This window comes from Xiphias gladius, chromosome 6 (genome assembly GCF_016859285.1).
Source record: "Xiphias gladius isolate SHS-SW01 ecotype Sanya breed wild chromosome 6, ASM1685928v1, whole genome shotgun sequence".
In the NCBI taxonomy this organism is placed as follows: Eukaryota; Metazoa; Chordata; class Actinopteri; order Istiophoriformes; family Xiphiidae; genus Xiphias; species Xiphias gladius.
In genome coordinates this window covers 15,242,371-15,261,533 of record NC_053405.1, presented here as the reverse complement: position 1 = coordinate 15,261,533, position 19,163 = coordinate 15,242,371, and the positions used below count along the sequence as shown (strand labels likewise).

General features: G+C 39.4%; 1 protein-coding gene across 1 annotated transcript; it reads right to left on the bottom strand.

Annotated features, from left to right (window-relative positions):
• Positions 1 to 4,147: 4,147 nt before the first annotated feature.
• Positions 4,148 to 17,919, bottom strand: LOC120790882 (mitofusin-1-like). Its single transcript, XM_040128847.1, has 18 exons — positions 17,769 to 17,919; positions 17,141 to 17,298; positions 16,799 to 16,934; positions 16,072 to 16,234; positions 14,842 to 14,966; positions 14,532 to 14,640; positions 13,037 to 13,144; positions 12,463 to 12,616; positions 12,047 to 12,114; positions 10,223 to 10,344; positions 9,679 to 9,805; positions 9,197 to 9,301; positions 8,922 to 9,024; positions 7,518 to 7,744; positions 7,148 to 7,327; positions 6,821 to 7,017; positions 6,247 to 6,381; positions 4,148 to 5,759 (listed from the first exon to the last, which is right to left on the bottom strand). The coding sequence occupies exons 2-18, from the start codon at positions 17,286 to 17,288 to the stop codon at positions 5,690 to 5,692; spliced, it is 2,277 nt and encodes a 758-aa protein (XP_039984781.1). The 5' UTR covers positions 17,289 to 17,298; positions 17,769 to 17,919; the 3' UTR covers positions 4,148 to 5,689.
• Positions 17,920 to 19,163: the final 1,244 nt, after the last annotated feature.

The following is a 19,163-nucleotide window of genomic DNA, read 5'->3' as shown; positions in this document are numbered from 1 at the left end:
TGTGAGATGTGGCACTTGGTGTCTACATTCTGCCTTACGATACTATTCATGATAGAAGGTAATACTAGCATCGACAACAGTAATGATTGCCTCTTACTATTCCTTTTTACCCACTGATTAATAAGAAAGTTTGTTGTTTTTTTTTTTGTTTTTCTTTCTTTTCCCAATAGAAGCACATTCTGATACTAGTGAACACTAAAAAGCATGCTTACAGTAAACCACCATGACCACATACAGCTCCGTACTGCTTCTTAAAGCAAGTGTTTTAATCACTTTTTTATACAATTCTGCTTTCTACTACTACCGTACAGTTTGTAGTATTTATTAAGGTTCAATCAGCTATCAATGATCTTTGGCATACCGTGATTCTAGTGATTATTTTTATTTTATTTTTTGCGTTTTAGCTCCTCCTACCTGGCTTTTCATTAATGAATCCATTTTGAGAGAATGTTAAAAATAACAGGAAAAGTTTTTAGCCTGAGAATATCTTTTGAGGTGTGTAGGATGTGATATGTATTGCATATCAGTGTCGAGGTGTGTGTGTGTGTCGGGGGGCGGGAGGGGAAGGGAAGGGAAGGGAAGGGAAGGGAAGGGAGGGTTCAATTTGCTTTTATATCTGGATAACATATAGATCTAAGTGTTACTTCCTCATTTGTGCCATGTTATCCACAGACCCTGAGCTGTGAACTGAAAACTATTCAATGTGACAAAAAAAACAAAACATGTGAGCTCACTTTACTCAAGTGCCAGCCTTCTCTATCCCCATCAATGAAGGTCACATTCAAGTCTGATTTTATATCCAGTCTGTTGTCTCATCAAACAGGTGGACTGCTTATATCTGAAGATGGGTTTTTGCATTCCAAAATGTTATGAAGTTGACAGTTCTTCTCAGACACAAGTGTCTATTTACGTCAGTGGGCATCAGATGTTCATGTATCCCCAGATAAAGATGACAAAATGACAGACTGACAGTTTGTATTTAAAGGAGTAGTTCAACATTTTGGGGAATGTTCACTTTCTGGCTGTTAGATTATATTTGTCTGTTTAATATTAGGCTACAAAGACTTTACAATAATGTTACATTAAACGTTAAAAGTCCTCACTTATATGAGCAGATGTTAACTTTTACAAGAAATGGGGAGTGTAGTGTTACCCTGGATTAAGTGAGTTGTGCTGTGAACTACAACTTGAGCCCCGTTTTTGGCCTATATTTGATTAAATTTTGGAAAACTAAGCATGCCGAATTCGCTATTATTAGTTCTTTTTGGCAATGTATCCATGCATGTACAGACAACTGTCACTGGATTGCTTTGGTACTGAAGAGAACTTAAAATGTACCGATTCTCAGGCAAGTTCTGAAGTGCATTTTTAAAAAAAATCAAATTTCGTAGCATTAATGGCCATTTATTTGGGATAGACATTGGAGATAATGGCATCCACGTAAAGTGTACGTCACACTGAATCTAACACTATGTGTCCGTGTATTAAGATTTGACACAAACTGCTGCAACTGGGCGCCAAGGAACCAAACTTTGAAGTAGTTACTTTAATTGCCTCCATGCGCCAAGCATCACTGCCACTCCTGCTCGGCAAGAGAACCTCTGGAATGTAGCCTAACTTTGTTGCCAGTGGAAATTGCCCTAATGGTACTAAAAGTAGACCAAATTATAGAAAACCCACGAATAAAGTTACATGAATTTTTACAAACCCAATCGTAGAGAAAGTAGCCCAATTGTATGTATGGCAACACAATTCCAAGCAGGAACCTTGTCTTAGCTAGGAGCTGGAGTGTCGGTTGGTTGCCTGGAAACTGGTCTGGCGTATAATGGTCCCCCGCTGGTTAAAGGGCGAATTACCTTTTTTTTTTTTTACACTTCGATTTTTCTAGACATTAAAATAACAGTCACAGCTTAAAGTGTCATTAATATGTTGATTACCGAGCTGTAGAGCTTGTAGGCTGCCTTTGATAACGCTTGAAAAAGACAAGCAAGCTGTTTCCCCAGTTTCTAGTCTTTGTGCTAAGCTAAGCCAGCCAGCGGTATGCTTAACAACCGGACATGAGTAATCTCATCTCTCATATCTGCCAGAAAGTGAATAAGCTGTTTCCCATTATGTCAAACTATTTCTCTAAAGTCACTCTGTTTTTAACTTTAATCCATCATGACCTGTGTGAAATTGAAAAAAAAAAAATATGATTAATAATTAAAAATTATATATACAAACACACTAGCACTTACCAGGTGGAATAAGGGGATCGCCTGTATAACTGAAAGCAGGCAGCCATTTCTTTCAGCCGTGTGTGTAATTCAGCAGTATTAGCAGCTGGAACCTGGAATAGTAAGTTAACACTTCTGTGTGCCTGTGCAGTTCACTCATTTAAGTAGTGCAGTAGACTCATTAATCAAAAAAGGTGCTTGACTTCATTTATTTTCACATTGTTATTGCGTTTACCTGCAGTCTCCCAAAGTTCAATACCGTACCTACTCAACCGATAGGGAGCCGTCGGGTCAGCTTGTCTGATGTTACAAAATGTCAACACTTGACGCATTTGAGGTCTGAAGTACCAGAACCTTAATCTGTGACTTATTTAATCATTGGATGAGTAACTTCAAGGACGTTTGGCAGTAGTATTTTAGGCAGTTTTGGCCGTTGTCAGCCACAGTGCCAACATCTAACTTCGAAGAGCAGATGTGAGAATGTCAATGCTGCGCAAGTTCAGGCGAGATTTTTTTGAAGACTGTATTTGCATGAAACTCAAATTTAACATTTCAATATAAAAAATTGTTCTGCGATAAACAGTCAGCATAGGAGAAGAAAAAAAAACCTCTGACACCCCACCACTTGAATTGGTTGCATCACATAACCACTGCCACAGCACCATCACAAAATAATGCACTGCCCTTTGACTCTGCAACCTACTGTTCTGAGAGTTTTTTTTTTTTTTTTTAAATTTTGTTTATTTATTGTTTTGTGTTTTAAGCCAGTAAAGACCAGGGACTTGGTGCCATGATAATTCTCTTACAGTGCTATTGTGTGAAATTATAATCACTTGTTATGGAATAATTTTTATAGTCTTTTTCACACCAGAACCTTTTTTTTGTATTTGTACAGTGGCTTGGTGATACAGATATGTTGCCATGAGTTATTGTAACCAATAAAAAAAAGCTTTTAACCAAGACAACAATTCCTGGCTGGTTTTATTTACAAAAAATTGTGTGTTTAAAAAAAATGATATATATATATATATATACACAGTATTTACCATTTCATATAAATGTTTAAGCAAGTAGTTGTTTTTTGTAGTGCATTAGAGGAAACAACTTTAGAGACGTTTCGTTCAAAAACAAGAACAATTTGGAGAGAAAATGGACAAATGGACAGTCATTAATGCAAAGTACCTGAAACCATCTACTTTGGCCAAAGAAGCCCAAACAAAAACTGGCTGTGTAGTCGAATAAGTTCTGCTTTTGGCATTTAAACGATTAACAGTCAACTTATTAAGATATCTGTTGCTTCTTCGCAGAATACTGAGTTTTAGACAAGTGACTATTTTTAAAGCTAACTAATGGTGGCTAACTTTTGATAGTGAAGTTTCTTTGTCATAGATGTTTAGAAAGAGACAACTTATTAAAAATTATTTTAAAAAACTCCCAAAAACTAACATTTGCTGTTTGTTTTCAAACTAAAAGCTGAACTGTATTTATGTTTTAATATTTCATTTCCACCGATGGTCTATTTTATTAATAACAACAGGTGGGACAAGTACAAAATGTAAAAAATAAATAAAAAATAAGAGAAAAAAGCCATTTAAGAAAGAAAAAAACTGCTGTAACAATCTCTGCCTCGCAATGATGCCAGTGTTAAAATTGCAGCAGCTCTAACTCTCTTTGCCTGCAGGTGGCAACGTTGACATGGTTGTTTTCTACGTTCCCATAGGTGGCGCAGGTTTGCAGGTGTAGCACTGTCAGACAACAACCAGGCAGCTCCCCCTGTTAGCCAGTCTGCAGCCTGTTAAACGTGATAGTTCATGAGCTTGAGAGTTGTTCATTGACTGAGAAGCAGTTCCCTGAGCTCATGGACACATTGTCGTGAGATTAAAGCACATATGGGTTATTGTTTAAACTTTAATATTTGATGAAATATTCAGGACACTGAACATTGTTTTTCAATTTTCTCATGCAGGATTTCATACGTTTTAGAAGTTAAAAGGTGCCCTGGGGAATTTTCTTGTAAACAAACAAAACAAAAATTATGTTTTCATTCAGTGTTTCTCACAAAAACCCTTGGGGAAAATCATACATAAATAGGAAAATTAATTTATTTTTTTAAATTTTCTGATTTTGGATTCTTGATTGAATATTAAAAGAAATTAATGATACATGGATAAAAAGAAATAAAATAATTTGTACAAGCATTGCTCCAAAGTGCCAATAGTGGTCAAACACTATTTACCTTTGACACACAGTACTGAAAGGAAAGTTTTTCAAATAAAACGTACAAAAAGTCTGTTTTAGATTGTGGTAGATTTAATACAGTATGGCAAATCTGGGGTAATTTTAACACACTTTCAGAAAAAAGAAAAAAAAAGAAAAAAGACAATTTTACAAAGTGCAGACTTGTGTAATTGTCATTATAAGTCTAATGGGTATAAATAAAATAGGATATTATAAAATATATGAAGATTTCCAAAGCCTTTTATCTATACAGTTTGTGTTGTTAGAAAATAGAACATAAACCTACAGCATTTTAAAGACATGCTTCGCCAACAATTTCTTTCAGTGAATTTACTTGACCAGGTCCTTCTAACTCAGAAAAACAAATTGTTTTCTTTCATTATTAAATATATTTAATTTTTGTTTCTACAATACAGTAGATCATGTGCGTGAACAGATACATTGTACAATCTTACAGACAAACAAACTTCATTTGCTCCACAAAAGTTAGTCAAAAAAGGCATATTCACAGTTAGAAGCACGTTAGTGACAAAATATAGCACCCGACCGGTAAGTTGCCTTCACGCCGACCGAGATTTTACTGTTTCTTTGTGGAGCATCTTGCACACCATGAGTCCCAGTTTGTATCATCGGGCAGTTTCACGTTTTACAGTTTGTTCACTGCTCTTTCTCAAGCACCTGAAGCAGCTGGCTGGCTGAGGAGGAGGGGAAAATACTGTTGTGTCTGGGCCTCCACTCTTCTCTGTCCACTAAGAAAGAAACTACTGATTATTTTCAGTATTGATAAATCTTTTCCTCTTTTTGATTAAACTGATAGTCAAAAAAAGCCCCCCCCCCCTCAAAAAAAAAAAAGAAAAAAGAAAAATGGCCATTAAAAGTTACCAAAAAACTGTCTTCGAATGGACTATTTGGTGTGACACAAAAAAAAAGAAAATAAATATCAAGTTTCGCAAATAAAATGAAAAGGATCAAATCTTCACATCTCAGGGGCTGTAGAAGTTTCTTGCATGAAGTTTCATGAATAACATTTCATTGACTATCAAAATAGCCACTGGATTTATTTTCTGGTGACATACTAATCGATTAATCTCCTAATCTTTTCAGCAGCACTGCCCACACAGAAACTGTGGTGTAGTGTGGGTGAGGAGGAGGATCGGGCGCAGTGAGGTGGCGCCGGGCGGAGGAATGACTGACTCAACACGAAACAAAGTGTGGAGCGATGAAGGGGAGCATCTTCACTGCTGAAGCTGCAGGTACTGGTTTGTGAACGCCTCCAACTGCTTCTCCAGCTCTGTGGCCTTATGTCTGCAGAGGAAACAAACGCACGTCACATTTGGACCAAAGTCATTCAAACCACCTGTCAAGTAGAGCTTCCTGTTTTGTACTTTAATTTATTCCTGACCATTAAACTGTTAGTTTCACGTTTCCAGAACTGTTCTCTCTTTACCTCTGTTTTATATGCCCTTCCATTACCTTGTCTGATTAGACATTTAGTCAGGTTGAAGTTGGGTGGAGTTATGCTGGGAAGTATGTGATGTCACTGAACTTTATTTACTAATAAGAACAACAACAGTGTAGGTTGTCTGGCCTCAACAAGTGCAGATAGTTCTACTTAATAAACATAATAAAAGCTGAAAAACTGCTCTTTTCCTGTTCCTGTATCATCGTTCATATCATCTACTATATTCATTTTCCCCCGACTAGATCTTTCCACATTCCCAGAGTCATCTACTCCCCCCCCCCACTTCTTCACCCCCTCACACCCCTCAATAAGACAAGGAGCGGGACAAACCGCAGGCTCTTGGAGCGACTCTGGACGGTCTCCAGCTGATCTATCTTGGCTGTCAGATGGCGGATTTCTGCCTCCAGCTCTCTCTGCGTCTGGTCCACCTGCTGACAGAGCCGAGCAAAGGTCGTAGCCATCTCCCTGGCAACACAGAGGGCACAGCGTCGCATTGCTTATTTATTTAGCCCCGCTACAGAAGGGGAGGCCAGGGGTAGGGGTCTGTGCGGGTGAGTAAATTGGGAACGTTACGGGGGAGTCGGGCTTCGTCAGTAGCTTAAAAACCACTGACAGATATTGCAGAGAAATGAGCATTTGATGTAAACATAAGGTCTGTGTGGAGAACAGCTCTTTTTTTAAGGTCGGTTCCCCACACCTAAAAAACATTATTGTGCTGCATGTTAAAGGATTAATACAGACTGAAAGAACTGCCAGAAAATCACCTTAAACTGGACCACAGCTATTATTTTACTTACTGTAACCGTCACATACAGTATATCAAGCACACGACACAATTCATGTAGTGCTCTGTCCAGTTTGTTCTACCCTAAGATGGCATAAATGGTACCGCGTCGGGGCTTACTGCTGGACTTGGTGGCTGCAGTTACTACTGGTGAAGCTGACGATGAGCTGCAGCTTCTCTGTTGCATAGTCCACAAACTGGCGCTTCAGAGTGCGCTCCTTTGCCTTTGTGGTCCAGGTGAGTCTCTCGTACAGGTACAACAAGCCGTACAGCGAGGCCGACATGGCGATAAGCCTCCAGCCAACTGTTCTCCAAACCTTAAAAAAAAGAAAAGAAAAAAAAGAGACAAGAGGCAGGATTAGCACACTCACAGGTTAAAACACTTCCATTGACACAGATGGTTTTCAGTGCCACGTATCTGTACAAACACTGATGTAAACAACATACCACTCCTCCAACGATGATAACACTCATTGAAGTGCGGGAGGTGAGGGAAGCCACATTGGTTGCCATCGCTACCATCAGGTCCTCCTGGGTCATGAGGGCTGTCTCGTGGTTGGGCTGAGATATGGTGGAGGGGGGTCCTGAGGAGGGTGTATTGGCCAGGGGCAGTGCTGGTCGAGAGGCCTGAGTAATGACAAGCTGAGTTTTACGAAAAACCTGACGTTCTTCAGGGTATGCTTTGTACAGCGTTGTGAATGAAATAGGCCACATCAATCACCGGTAAGAATAATTACTGACATGAAATATCGCATTTTGAATTGAAGTTGGTTCAAGTACACAACGAACTCTATCCCACAGTCTTTCCGGTCCGTACCTGGAAGTTCTGGTCCACCAGTCTGAGTGCTCTCTGTGCGTTGACAGAGCCCAGGAAGCGGTGGACTAACGCTGTCCAGCCCAACGAAAACTGAAACTCAATGTTCTCCTGGAAGTCATTGCAGAGTGAGGCGCAGTTGAGGTCGTAACTCAGGTCAAACTTCCTGCTGGGTACCAGCATGTGGACTTGGCTCTTGACCGCAGAGGGAAGCAGGGGGATCATGCTCTCTGGAGAATGGAAACATGGAGAATTTGAATTTCATAAAAAGGAACAAACAGCAGTAATGAGGTCATTTGCAGCTTAGTTTGCATTTGTATTTAAAACATGCCCTGGTGCACAAGGGAAAAGACAAACACCCGAGGGAACTATTCTTCAAAATTAGTACCTTTTAATTTCGGTACATTTTTACTTCAAATATTTCTTTTTCTGGGCACTAGGGGGCAGAAAGTAACAACACAAGATAATGGAAACAATATCATGGCATTATTATTGCTTTATTATATAAAGCAAAAAAAAAAAAAAGGTACATCTGATTTGAATAGCCCTGGTTTTCTTTCTCTCTCTCATTAGGGATCTTACATAAATAAATAAATAAATCACACCACAATTTTGTAACAGCACCCGAAGCCTTTTCATCAGAGGGCACACTAACACCTTTTCAACATCACTGCCGCTGAGCACAGCTTGCATGTGTGCCTGACACAGTGACGCATTTGTGGCATAATGGGGCACGGGATGATGGCATTCACTGAGGAGGGTAAATATAGCAGTGAGCTGGGTGCTACAGATCATAGCCTGAGTGCCCAAAAGGTTTTGACTAAGTTTAGCAGCACCACTCTCTGAACGAGCGATTGAGTAAAAAAAACACACAAAAAAAACGAAACAGTGGTGGCCTGGAAGATGATCTGGGCTGAGGTCATTTTCTATGAAAATCTGACTTCCTTCTTAGCCATCTTCAGTATTTCTGTTATAACCAGGAGACAGTTAAAATCCTTCAGTGGTGGTGTCTATTAAATTCCCTTTGATCATGAAGAGGTGAAGGACTGGGTGCAAACAAGGAACTGATTTTTCTCACACCACTGCAGAGTGCTGACCCCCCCCAGTAGCTACTTAAGCTAATTCATTAATAGATTTAGGATCATTTTATATTACAACTTTTTTCAATTTTACCATTTTTATCATATGATCATTTTAGGGACAGCTTCATTTGGCCAACCTGTTGGTTCAGCAAAGATATTCACTCCGTATGACACAGAATGGCTGAGCCTAAAGGCTAAAGGCTACAGGCCAAGGTACAAGTACGAATCCAACATATTTGTTCTTGGAGACAACTAAAACATTGACAATATGACTCAAAATAACAAATGTGGTCTCATAATTTTGTGTACATTCTAGTTAAATCACCTATCATGTAACTCTGAGAGGACTGGACAGAAGTGTTCACGGCGTCGGAGCAGCGGAAAGCCAGGTTCTTCCCCATCCCCTCCTCAACATGAGAAAACAGCTCCTGCCAGCAGCGACAGGGGTTAGAGGTCACATGGAAAACAGTCAAATAAAAAGGCAGACCAGAGGGCATGTCACTCTGTTCTCTAGTTTACGATCACTAAACTGGCAGTGCACCTCAGATTGTGGCCCAGGAAAGGTGTGATCACGAGGAATTAATCTGTGCCTCTACTCACAGACTTGTAGATCTTGAGGACATGAGGTGAGGGGTGGAAGTCAGCGTGGAATTCGTCAACAATTACGTGGAGACGGCAGATCTCCTCCCCCATTGCGCTGGACACCTGGGTAAATAACAGTCAAGGTCATCAAATCTCTTACAGCGCAGCCAGGCCCTCTGTTTCCTACTCAAAGAATCGCCAGCAGCACTGAGGTGCTCAAACCCGGCAAGCTAAAAAGGACCATATCCCGCTCACTTGGAAATCCATACAGCTTGTGAATATGTAGCTGTGACTGTTCCGGGTTTTCTGTCCGAGCAAGAAATGTGTTTTTCACTCTGCGGGGTCTCCTGCAGTGTATTATAGCTGAAGGTGCAACGCCTTGCCAGAAATAAAAGAGTTTTTACAAGTTTGGAAAAGTAGAGCAAAACAGCTCAAGCAGTCATATTCTGGTGGGAATGTGTGCGGGGAGAAAAACAAAAAAAAGGTGTCGTCTACGTTACCTTGGACTCCACGTCTTCACTTATGGCTTTGATCTTTTTCTTGATGTCGTCCATCAGCAAGTTGAGCTGATTCTTGACAAACTCCAACCGGTCCATCTGATACTCTCTGTCCTCCATTGCTGCCACTCTGAAGCCCCACCCCACCAACAGGAAATAATGTCACTAGTGCAAACTAGCAGCTGAACGATTTCACAAAAAAAAGAGGATTAGGTAAAGACACACATGCAAAACAGTAGAAAGAAGCATTTGTGAGAAATCCACTGACAGTTATAAAATTTTGTATCTTAATCTCATTTTAAAGCATCTTAATTTAACACTGTATGTTCCACTTATGGTAGTGACCGAAATCTTTTTAAACCAAAACATTTATTTCCTCAGAAGTTTCATAGTTGAACTCAATAAGCCCTTCGTGGCATTGTTCGAAGAAGACGGTAACAGTATGACATTATCAGTATAATTAGATTTCCAGAGAAATGAATCCCTACCGACACACTCCATACTACAAAAGTAGGAGAGAAAGAAATGTACAGAGCAAGAAACTCACCTCTTCTCGGCTGCCTCGATGTTGATGGCGTCCATGATGCTCTTGACTTTTTCTGTGATCTGCTTGGCCCTGATAGTGTGCTGCTCAAACTTTGTTTTCACTGCTGACTGCGAGATACACTCCTGCGAGGCCATAACACACAAGTTACTGTGACGGTTAGAGGGGCTGCTGCTGGATAGGGTGCAGGAATTTGCACACTACCAGGGACGAACAGAGGACAAGATGTACACCTGCTACTTTTAACTTAGGAGAAGAAAAGAAATGGAAACTCCAGTGTGAAAATGACAGCAGCAGTGTGTGTATCTTGCGTCCCCCAGCCCACATTTTGTAAAGTCACAGTAATGTGTTGGTGAAGCCACAGAAAAATCATAAAAACATATGGGGTGAATTAAAACCAAAAATGCAAGTGAAATAAAATAAAACAATCTGTACCATATAAAAAGTAGGAATATTGGAGCGCTCTGGGTGAAATTATAATATCTCATGCTCAAGGCATCTTGAAGATTGTTGTTCTTTTATAAGTGCCTGCATTCAGACAGTGCTGTGCTAATTAACTGGAGGCAGTAATAAAATTCACAGCTCTTAAAAGTTGCCTTTTGTAGGGTTAAAACTCTTACATAAACTATCAACTCCTATGTTACCCTTTCCTTATTAAGCATTTCTCAGCTCCTTCTGATCCATATTATCTGTTGTCTGTCATGGTGATAATTCACTTGTCTACTCTTTGATCCACTGTAGGTCATTCAAGACAGACAGATTATGACTAAGGTACTACTGTTATTGATCATGGAGGTCCTATCAAAAATTTCTCCTAGGACGGACAAATTCAGTTTCTCTTAATTAAAAGATAAACATCTCAACAAGGTTAAAAAAAACAAAAACAAAATTAAACACATAAACACAAAGAAAACTCAACCATCGATATTGTTAAGACAGAACAAAATCAAAGTAGAACAAAAACAAATTGATGTCCTCGCCCAAGTGAATCTAGACTTCAGCAATGAAGACGCAGGTTGATGGAAAAGGCACAGTGACTTGGGGGTGCCAGGTTGAAATGCATGAGTGGTGGTGAATCCTAACCAGTAAGGAAGTAAGGTTCCAGTAGTTGACTGGTCAGGTTAGCAGTCACCGTTAGGAGAGTGACTTTGGTTGCTGCCCCCCTTATTCAACTTCTTTCAGTGTAAAATAGCCTTAAACAAAAGCTTTGACAAACATGCGCACACACACACACTTAACACTTTCACCAGGCAACTGAATTTCTCAAAGTAGTATTTCTGAAATGCCCAAGGAGACTATGAAACAAGTGAAACAATAAATCCAGCTCCGGTCACAGCCTGATAAAGCAGCCACTGTTTGTATCCCTTGGTCTGAATGAGTGAACAAATAACCTCACTTCTAATAATAGTGATTTCCCCCTCTCTCCTCTGTAGTAACTCATTCTAACCAACAGCAACCAGACTCTGTCAGAGAGATTTGCTTAGCTCTTTATGATACACCAACTGCAGTTGTTTTTTTCTTTTTTTTTCAAATCAGCTGGGGCCTAGTCATCCGTGTAACCTGCTGTTTTTGACTTGATTCGACTTTACACTGATTACACCTCAGGTTGTACCCGTTGAGATGTCTTTCAGGTGGCAAATATACAGTATCAGTGTCAAATCAAATGTGTGCTGAAATTATTGCTTAATGTTCTTCAAAATCTGTCTCTAGGGATTGAGACAGGAAATTGATTTTGCTTCGAGAAGTAGGAATAAAATTATCAGAAAACATGAAGAGTGAGCGCGCGCGCGCACACATACACACTACACACACACGCTACACACACACCTCAAACCTCCTCTCAAAGCTCTGGAACTCCTTCAGTCTCTCATGGAATCCCTCAGCCAGAGCTCCACCTGTTGGATGAAAGGAACACATTATATATAAAATGAAAAGTACTTTCCATCACTGCAAACTACGAACTACTAAATTTGCATCAACAACTGTATATCCCTCATCCTAATTTATTCTTTTTTAACTATTGTGATCCATATTCATCACTTTAATAACTGTTTTTATTGTTGTTCATTGTTTGTAATGCAGATGCTGTGAGGTCTTTTCTATCAAAACAACCCCCCCCCCCAAAATTATTAAACTTAATTGAAATTTTTGTAAATTTATTGAACATAAAGACACAAACACTCTCCATCTTGTTCCTTGAACAGACAGACAGAGCATCAACTATCGGTTTCCTGTTTCCTCACCTGTTTCGGGCATGCCCTGTGCACGTTGCATGCGGGAGTTGAGCACCTCTTTGGCAGAGACAAAGAAAATGCGGTTGGGTGCCTGCTCACGGTCCACAACCTTCAACTCCTCTACCAGGAAGTTGACACAACGGTCTGTGTGCTGCTTCCTCACCTGGAGGGAGAGGTGTTACATTCTTAGGGGACCCTTTTTTTTTGTAATTTTATGTTATGAAAATTATATTTTAAAAAAAATAAAAATAAAAAATAAAAAAATAATCAAAATACAGATGCAAAGTTGTAAATAAGTTTTTAAAAATGCTATTTTAATTGCAAAACTCTAATTTAGGGAGTTCAGTTCAACCAAATTACAAAAACATAATTTTCTTTTTTTTCCTTAACCCTATGGGTATCTAGCCATACTGATAGTTTTACTTTTACCTGCGGAGGTTTCCCAACTGAATCATTCAATCTGATATCCTCTTTCGTTTTTATTTTTTTGCCCCGCAAAAATCAGTAAACGTGATGACACATATTCTATAATGATAACATGTTTTTGTTTCTGCTGTGAGACAGATAAAGAAGGTTGACTCACGTCCTCCATGTATTCTGGTTCGTTTGCTGAGGCGTCCCAGCGGTTGTTGAGGATGAAGATGTTTGGCTTTGACAGGCGTTCGTTCACTTTGTGAAAAAAGTGCTTTTCCTAGAAGGCGGAAGAGTGAAGAGAGAAGGATACAGATGTCAGTGATGTTTCTGTTAGTGGAAAAATTGTCATTTATAAACTCAATTTTTCCTTTTTCTCTTTGACAATTGAAAACTCTTCAATTAAGTCAAATATATATTAGTTTTGACACAATAAAAGTGAAAGGACTCTTTTCATTTTATGTTGTTGTTGATTCAAATTCAGTGCCCACATTGGGTGTGCACTGTAAATCCAGTGTCTGGTTTTATCCAGGAACCTAGACATTGATTTCAGCATAGTTGTGTGCTGAAATGGATAAAAAAAAATAAAAAAAAGTGCATGGTTTGCACATCCAGCCAGAATTCAGGCTCTCATCGACAATTGACACATTATTTGGTACTTGACCATCTTACAATATTTACATACTGCCTAGGTTTACTTCCATTGAATAGCCTAGAGCTGCTACCGTGTTAAGGAGCTCTGCTATTAACTGTGCGCCCAGCTTCACATAGCATGAATGCCTGAGCAGACAGAAACAAGAGTGGCGCCTGTGTGTGGCTGGATATAAACAAAGGCAGGCACATTCTCTGCTCTGTAATCAGCCTAGCCTAGAAAACATCCACACTTGTCCCTTTAGTACACAGAAGTGACTGACATAACTGAAAACTTACTTTGCTTCTTATTGTGGTGCGTTTTTATTATTTACAACAACTGAAGTGATCAAATTATTGTGCTATCATCACCTTTAGTGGACATCAAGAGACAGTTACAGGAATATTTGGTGATTATGAGCTACGGAAGCAGAAATTGCAATTTCTAATCCTGGGATTAACCTAGTCCAAACTATCCACACACTTATTTAATAGACATGAAATGTGAAAATGGGAAATCACTCTGTCTTGCAATATAGACACATCGCAGAGAAATGGTTTACACCAATTTTTTTGCTCTAAAATAAAAGATCAGTAAGGTACTGGTAGGAAAAAAAATAGATGAAAAATACCACAAACAAAACTACACTGATGCTTTTACCACTGTACCCATGCATGGTAAGGACACCAATCTCAAACAGTCAACTCGGATTACACAGATCTGATGAAGCCAAGATGGGAATGAGCAGTTCAGACAAGGAAAATGGTGACAGAGTTCACAGCTATTAAAAAAAGTAATACAGAGTAATACAAAGTTGTTTTACAGTCGGTTATATTCTCAAAGCCATCTAGGTTATTCTTAGCTCAAGTTATCATTGTACACTGCCTATTAAAATGCAGGTCTAATGTCAGAATTCATGATTAATCCCTGATGCAGAAGGAGAATGATGGCCAAACCTAGATAGCAACATACAGTATAATGTGAATTCCATAGGATATTGGTCAAACATGAGCTTCATGTGGCTGAGAGACATTACCGTGTTCATGAGAGTGGATTCAGAGTTGGCAACCAGCACGAAGACATCAGCATCCAGGCAAAACTTGTCAATCCAGCTGTCCAGTTTTGATGTGACGTCTGTCCCTGGGCTAATGGGTGGGAGTTCAAATGCATGACATCTTCAAAATATGTGAAATAATATGCCTATACAGAATTTTTAGATTCTGTACATATTACTGGATTTTTCTATTGATTTATTTTTTTTAAACCAAACTTTTTTTTAAAAGACCTGAAAATTGATTTATATTAGAATCTTGCACAGAGTTTCCAGATTTGATTGAACCTGTCACCTGTCTACAAGCACCAGGTCGTCTCGAAGCAGCGCACACTTGGTTTTCGGCCAGAAGACGCGTACGAGACAGCCGGCGTCCAGACTCTCGTCCATGTGGAGTGCATGAGCCAGCTGGTTTACAGTCTGCAGAGGGGTTGTAAACAGACTGACGTTACGGATGTTAATTTAATATATATATATATATAGACTTAATTATTTCATGTTTAACACTAAAAAGGTTGAGTTTGTAAAAAACTAAAAAGAATGTAACAGCCAGCAAGGTAATATGTCAACAGTAAGATGTAATTAGGTAACTTTTGTTGCAAACATATTACACTACCAGTATTCCTACAGTAGCCACTCAGATTAAGCTTTTTTTGTAATTGTATTATTATAGTTAATTTCACTAAAAAACCCACATTAATTTTTGACACTGTAGACAGTGCCACGTGAAACACTACACTGACAGAAAATACAAGAAAAGAAATAGCCACAGAAAAGAAAAAGCTGATTACACTGCTCATTCTGTTGAACGCATGTCAACTTCATTCAGTTCAGAAGGTTGCACTGAAGGGAAAGCGAAGTCTCCCACATCGGCTCTTCCAGTTCAGACACCTGACACCATGGTAAACATCCTGCATACCTTTCACAGTTCATACATGGCTGCAGGTTCAAGTGGCATTCGCTCAGTTCACACATGTTGACTACGTTTTCTAGCCAAGATACACGCTTTGCTCTGTTATCAGGGTGAGGAAGAATCCTAATCAGCTTGTGTAATAGTAAAAAAAAAAAAAAAGAAACAAAAAAAGCTCATCAACAGTACTTCTGTCATTTTAACTGCAGTCTAAATCAAAACTTAAGAAGTACACTTGGTCTAACCCCGGTCAATCAATAGAAGAATGTGAGGAAGAACAACATAACCCCCAACATACAGTATAAGTGTAATTGGGTGACAACTGATTAAAGGCAACAGATGGTCTGATTAGTGGACATGGAAGGATTCTTGTGTGTGTGTGTATGTGTGTGTGTGTGTGTGTGTGTGTGTGTGTGTGTGTGTGTGTTTGTGTTAACTCTTGTCCTCAACCACCCTAATAGACGTGCCCAGTAGTTCTCAGTAGTTGAGAACAAGCAGCTCCCAGGTATTAAAATGTGTAAATAGTGTATGTGAATAGGATGCAAATCTCATAAAAAGCAACAGTGCTAATTTAGCAAACCCTCCATGCAAAATGACTGTCAAAATAATATTTACCTTGATGCTCTTCTCCTCATCAGAGCCCTCTGTCTTTAGGTAGGCCTTGTCTTCATCTGTGCCCTCCACACTCAGGAAGCAGTTAGTGGTGTGGCCAATACCGCTGGGCAGCACGCGGTCCCTCAGCATGGCGTTGATCACTGTGCTTTTACCATTACTGGTCCTAAGGAGAAACAACGACAGTCCCTGAGTACACATGGAGACGATTAATCAATATACTTCCTACAACAAATGAACTGGCCTTAGGCATAATGTTAATGTTTAACAGGTGAAGACATACAACAGTGCAGCTAAGGACTGAGTAAAGCACCAGTAAAATATTTTCAATGCATTTTACTGCCTGCCCTGACTCTTCAACTCCTTGGTGTATTAATTATGCATATGAGTTCTCTCAGGTTTTCTCAGACACATCCTCCTATTGCATCAGTGTAGAGCACAGCATGGCTCAGTTAACATCAATTTAAACTCTATAATGCAGAACGGGTTTTAACAATAGAAAATGAATGAGATGACTGAACATTGTCACCTCAAGGATACTAGGGAAATGAAAGGAGAATGAAAGCGAAACCAGAACAACCACATGAATAATATTTGGAGGGACTGGTTTACCTTACACAAATGAAATGTTTATAGAGGTGGCTCTTATCAAAGAGACAGTTTGAGAGTCACATCCGAAAACCATTACAGACTATATTCTTCCCAAAAGTGTGTGCATAGATGTATTTACCTGCCAAAAAAGGCCACTTTCATGTGTCTGCGGGCCAGCACCTCCTTAATGACAGCAAGTTTGCCGGCATACGCCTGAATCTCCAACTTTTGATCCTGACTGGCAATGTTCTCCAAAGCTTTATTCCCGCAGGTTTCTGTTGACCCAACAGTCATACCACATTAGAGAAACACAACACCTCTTCTAGCATCCATTCAGACTTTCTGAAAGATGAGAAACATGTCTTTTCTTTTTAACATAAAATTATTTGGCAGCTGTTAGTTAATTGAAGGATTTTTCCAATTAAGTTACACTTGCTGGTGCTAACTGACAGATGGAAAACAGATGAGCAAAGCCTCTCACCTTCAACAAACTCTGAAGTCTCTTTCACATAATTCAGTAGCTGTTCAAACACATCACTTATCTTCTTTTTGGCTACAACAAAGTGCTTCAGAGGGGAAAACTCCCCCCGAGCGGAATCTGTCCGTCTGAGTGGAGGGGCTGCAGTCATGGTGCTCAATCTGGAGACAGAAAGGGGTCAAAAAGGGCAAACAAAGCTATATCAGTGGACATGAACAACACAGTTAACATGGTGGTCTCAGTATCACACTGTTTAGATCAAGCTAGGTGGCTTATGTTTATCATTGGAGTACAGTTGGGCAACTTTTTAGGCAACTCTTACATGCAGGGAAAGCTGAGTGGCGACTTCAATACATTAGCTAAGTTATCTAACTGTTAGTGAAGACATAACAGAATCAGCACAAACACGCGAGATTAACATACAATATCTAACTGGTATATATAAGAAAAGACACATATGTTCGTATTTTCTCAACTACTTATGACAAATATTTTAAATTCATAAGTTAATCGAGCGGACGCGTGCTGCTGCCGAGCAAGCTAACACATTAAACTAGCTAACAGTACAAGCGACATCGCGCTAGCAAGCTAGCATTAGCAGCAGGTATAACTGGCCGTATTATTTCCTTACCACAGTCCTAAAGCAGCCAGCGTCCTCTTCTCATAACACAAACGATAGCAATCGGCGGCGACAAAGCAAAGAATTCCTCTCTCCGCTGTCAGATTACTTGCTGTCAGCTTGGTTAACCTTCCGTTTGTATCCTTTAGTGGCACCGCTGTCAAACTAGTTACCATTAAAAGTGCGCTTCCGGAACATATTTCGAAATAAAAGCCCACATGACATTGAGCCACAAGGACATGCAATTGAATGTGTTTGGATAACATTACAATTAGGCTCCTGCTGACTTGCAAATGCTATAAATATCAGTGGTCGTTATCTTTATAACTCAACTGATTCACTCTTGCTTATGAGTTTAATTTAACAGAGTATCTACAATTTTTAAGGTTGGTATTTTATGGCAACTTTAGTTTGGCTATCTCTAAATTTCAGCATTACAGTCAACTGTGGTCAGATTTCACTAGTTTAGTAGCCATTTGTCCACTAATTAATTGGGGAAAAAAAATAGAATACAAGAAAGAAAATAAGAATCAAAGCATCTTGGAGGAATCAAAAATATGTTTTACAATCAGTAACTGTACTAGGTTTGCTACAAGCTTTTATATTTGAAATTGATTTCGTTTTTTTTATCATGGTAAAAATCACTGGGTTAAAATTGACCCAGTGTTGGCTCAGTATAAGGCCTAGGCAATAATGGGTTAACTTTACCCTGTATCCATGGGTAGAAAATCACCTAAAACAAAGTGGTGTTTTGATCCAGTTTACTGGTGCTATATTGACCCCACATTGTGGTCAATATAGAAGAGTCTTTTGACGACTTTTTAAAAGTCCTGACGCCACCAAGTCTTTTTCATTTTACTTTGAAAGACACTTCCTGTTCTGTTCACGATAACTGTAGTCAACTTGAAACGGTGACAATCTTTGAATAGGACGGAGGGGGGGGCGGAGACAAGTGGCGAATAAATTGGAGGGTACCAGCCAATCACTGAGCAAAGAATGCATCCAACCCCTGCCATCTCCTCAATTGTGCCTGAGACACAAATCCAGATTATAATTCCAAGGGTATAACTGATCATACACAAGACGGGTTTATTGCATGAAAAGCATGAAAAACAGTTTCAGAATTGAAATATATAACATCTAACTTTCAGTCCTCTGATAGATATCAAAGCTTGGAAACACTTTTTTGTAGCCAGTATAGAGTCTTCCTAATCTTTATTCAATTTCCACCAGTTCTTCCTTGCAGATCACTTGAAGTTCAGGGATATTTTAGGCAGTCTTATACACACGGCGTCATTTAAGATTGATTCGCAGATTTTCCACGATGTTCAGGTCAGGGGACTGTGAGGGCCGTTCCAAAAGCTTACGCTTGTGCTTCTGGAAGTAGCTCATGTTGGATTTTGAAGA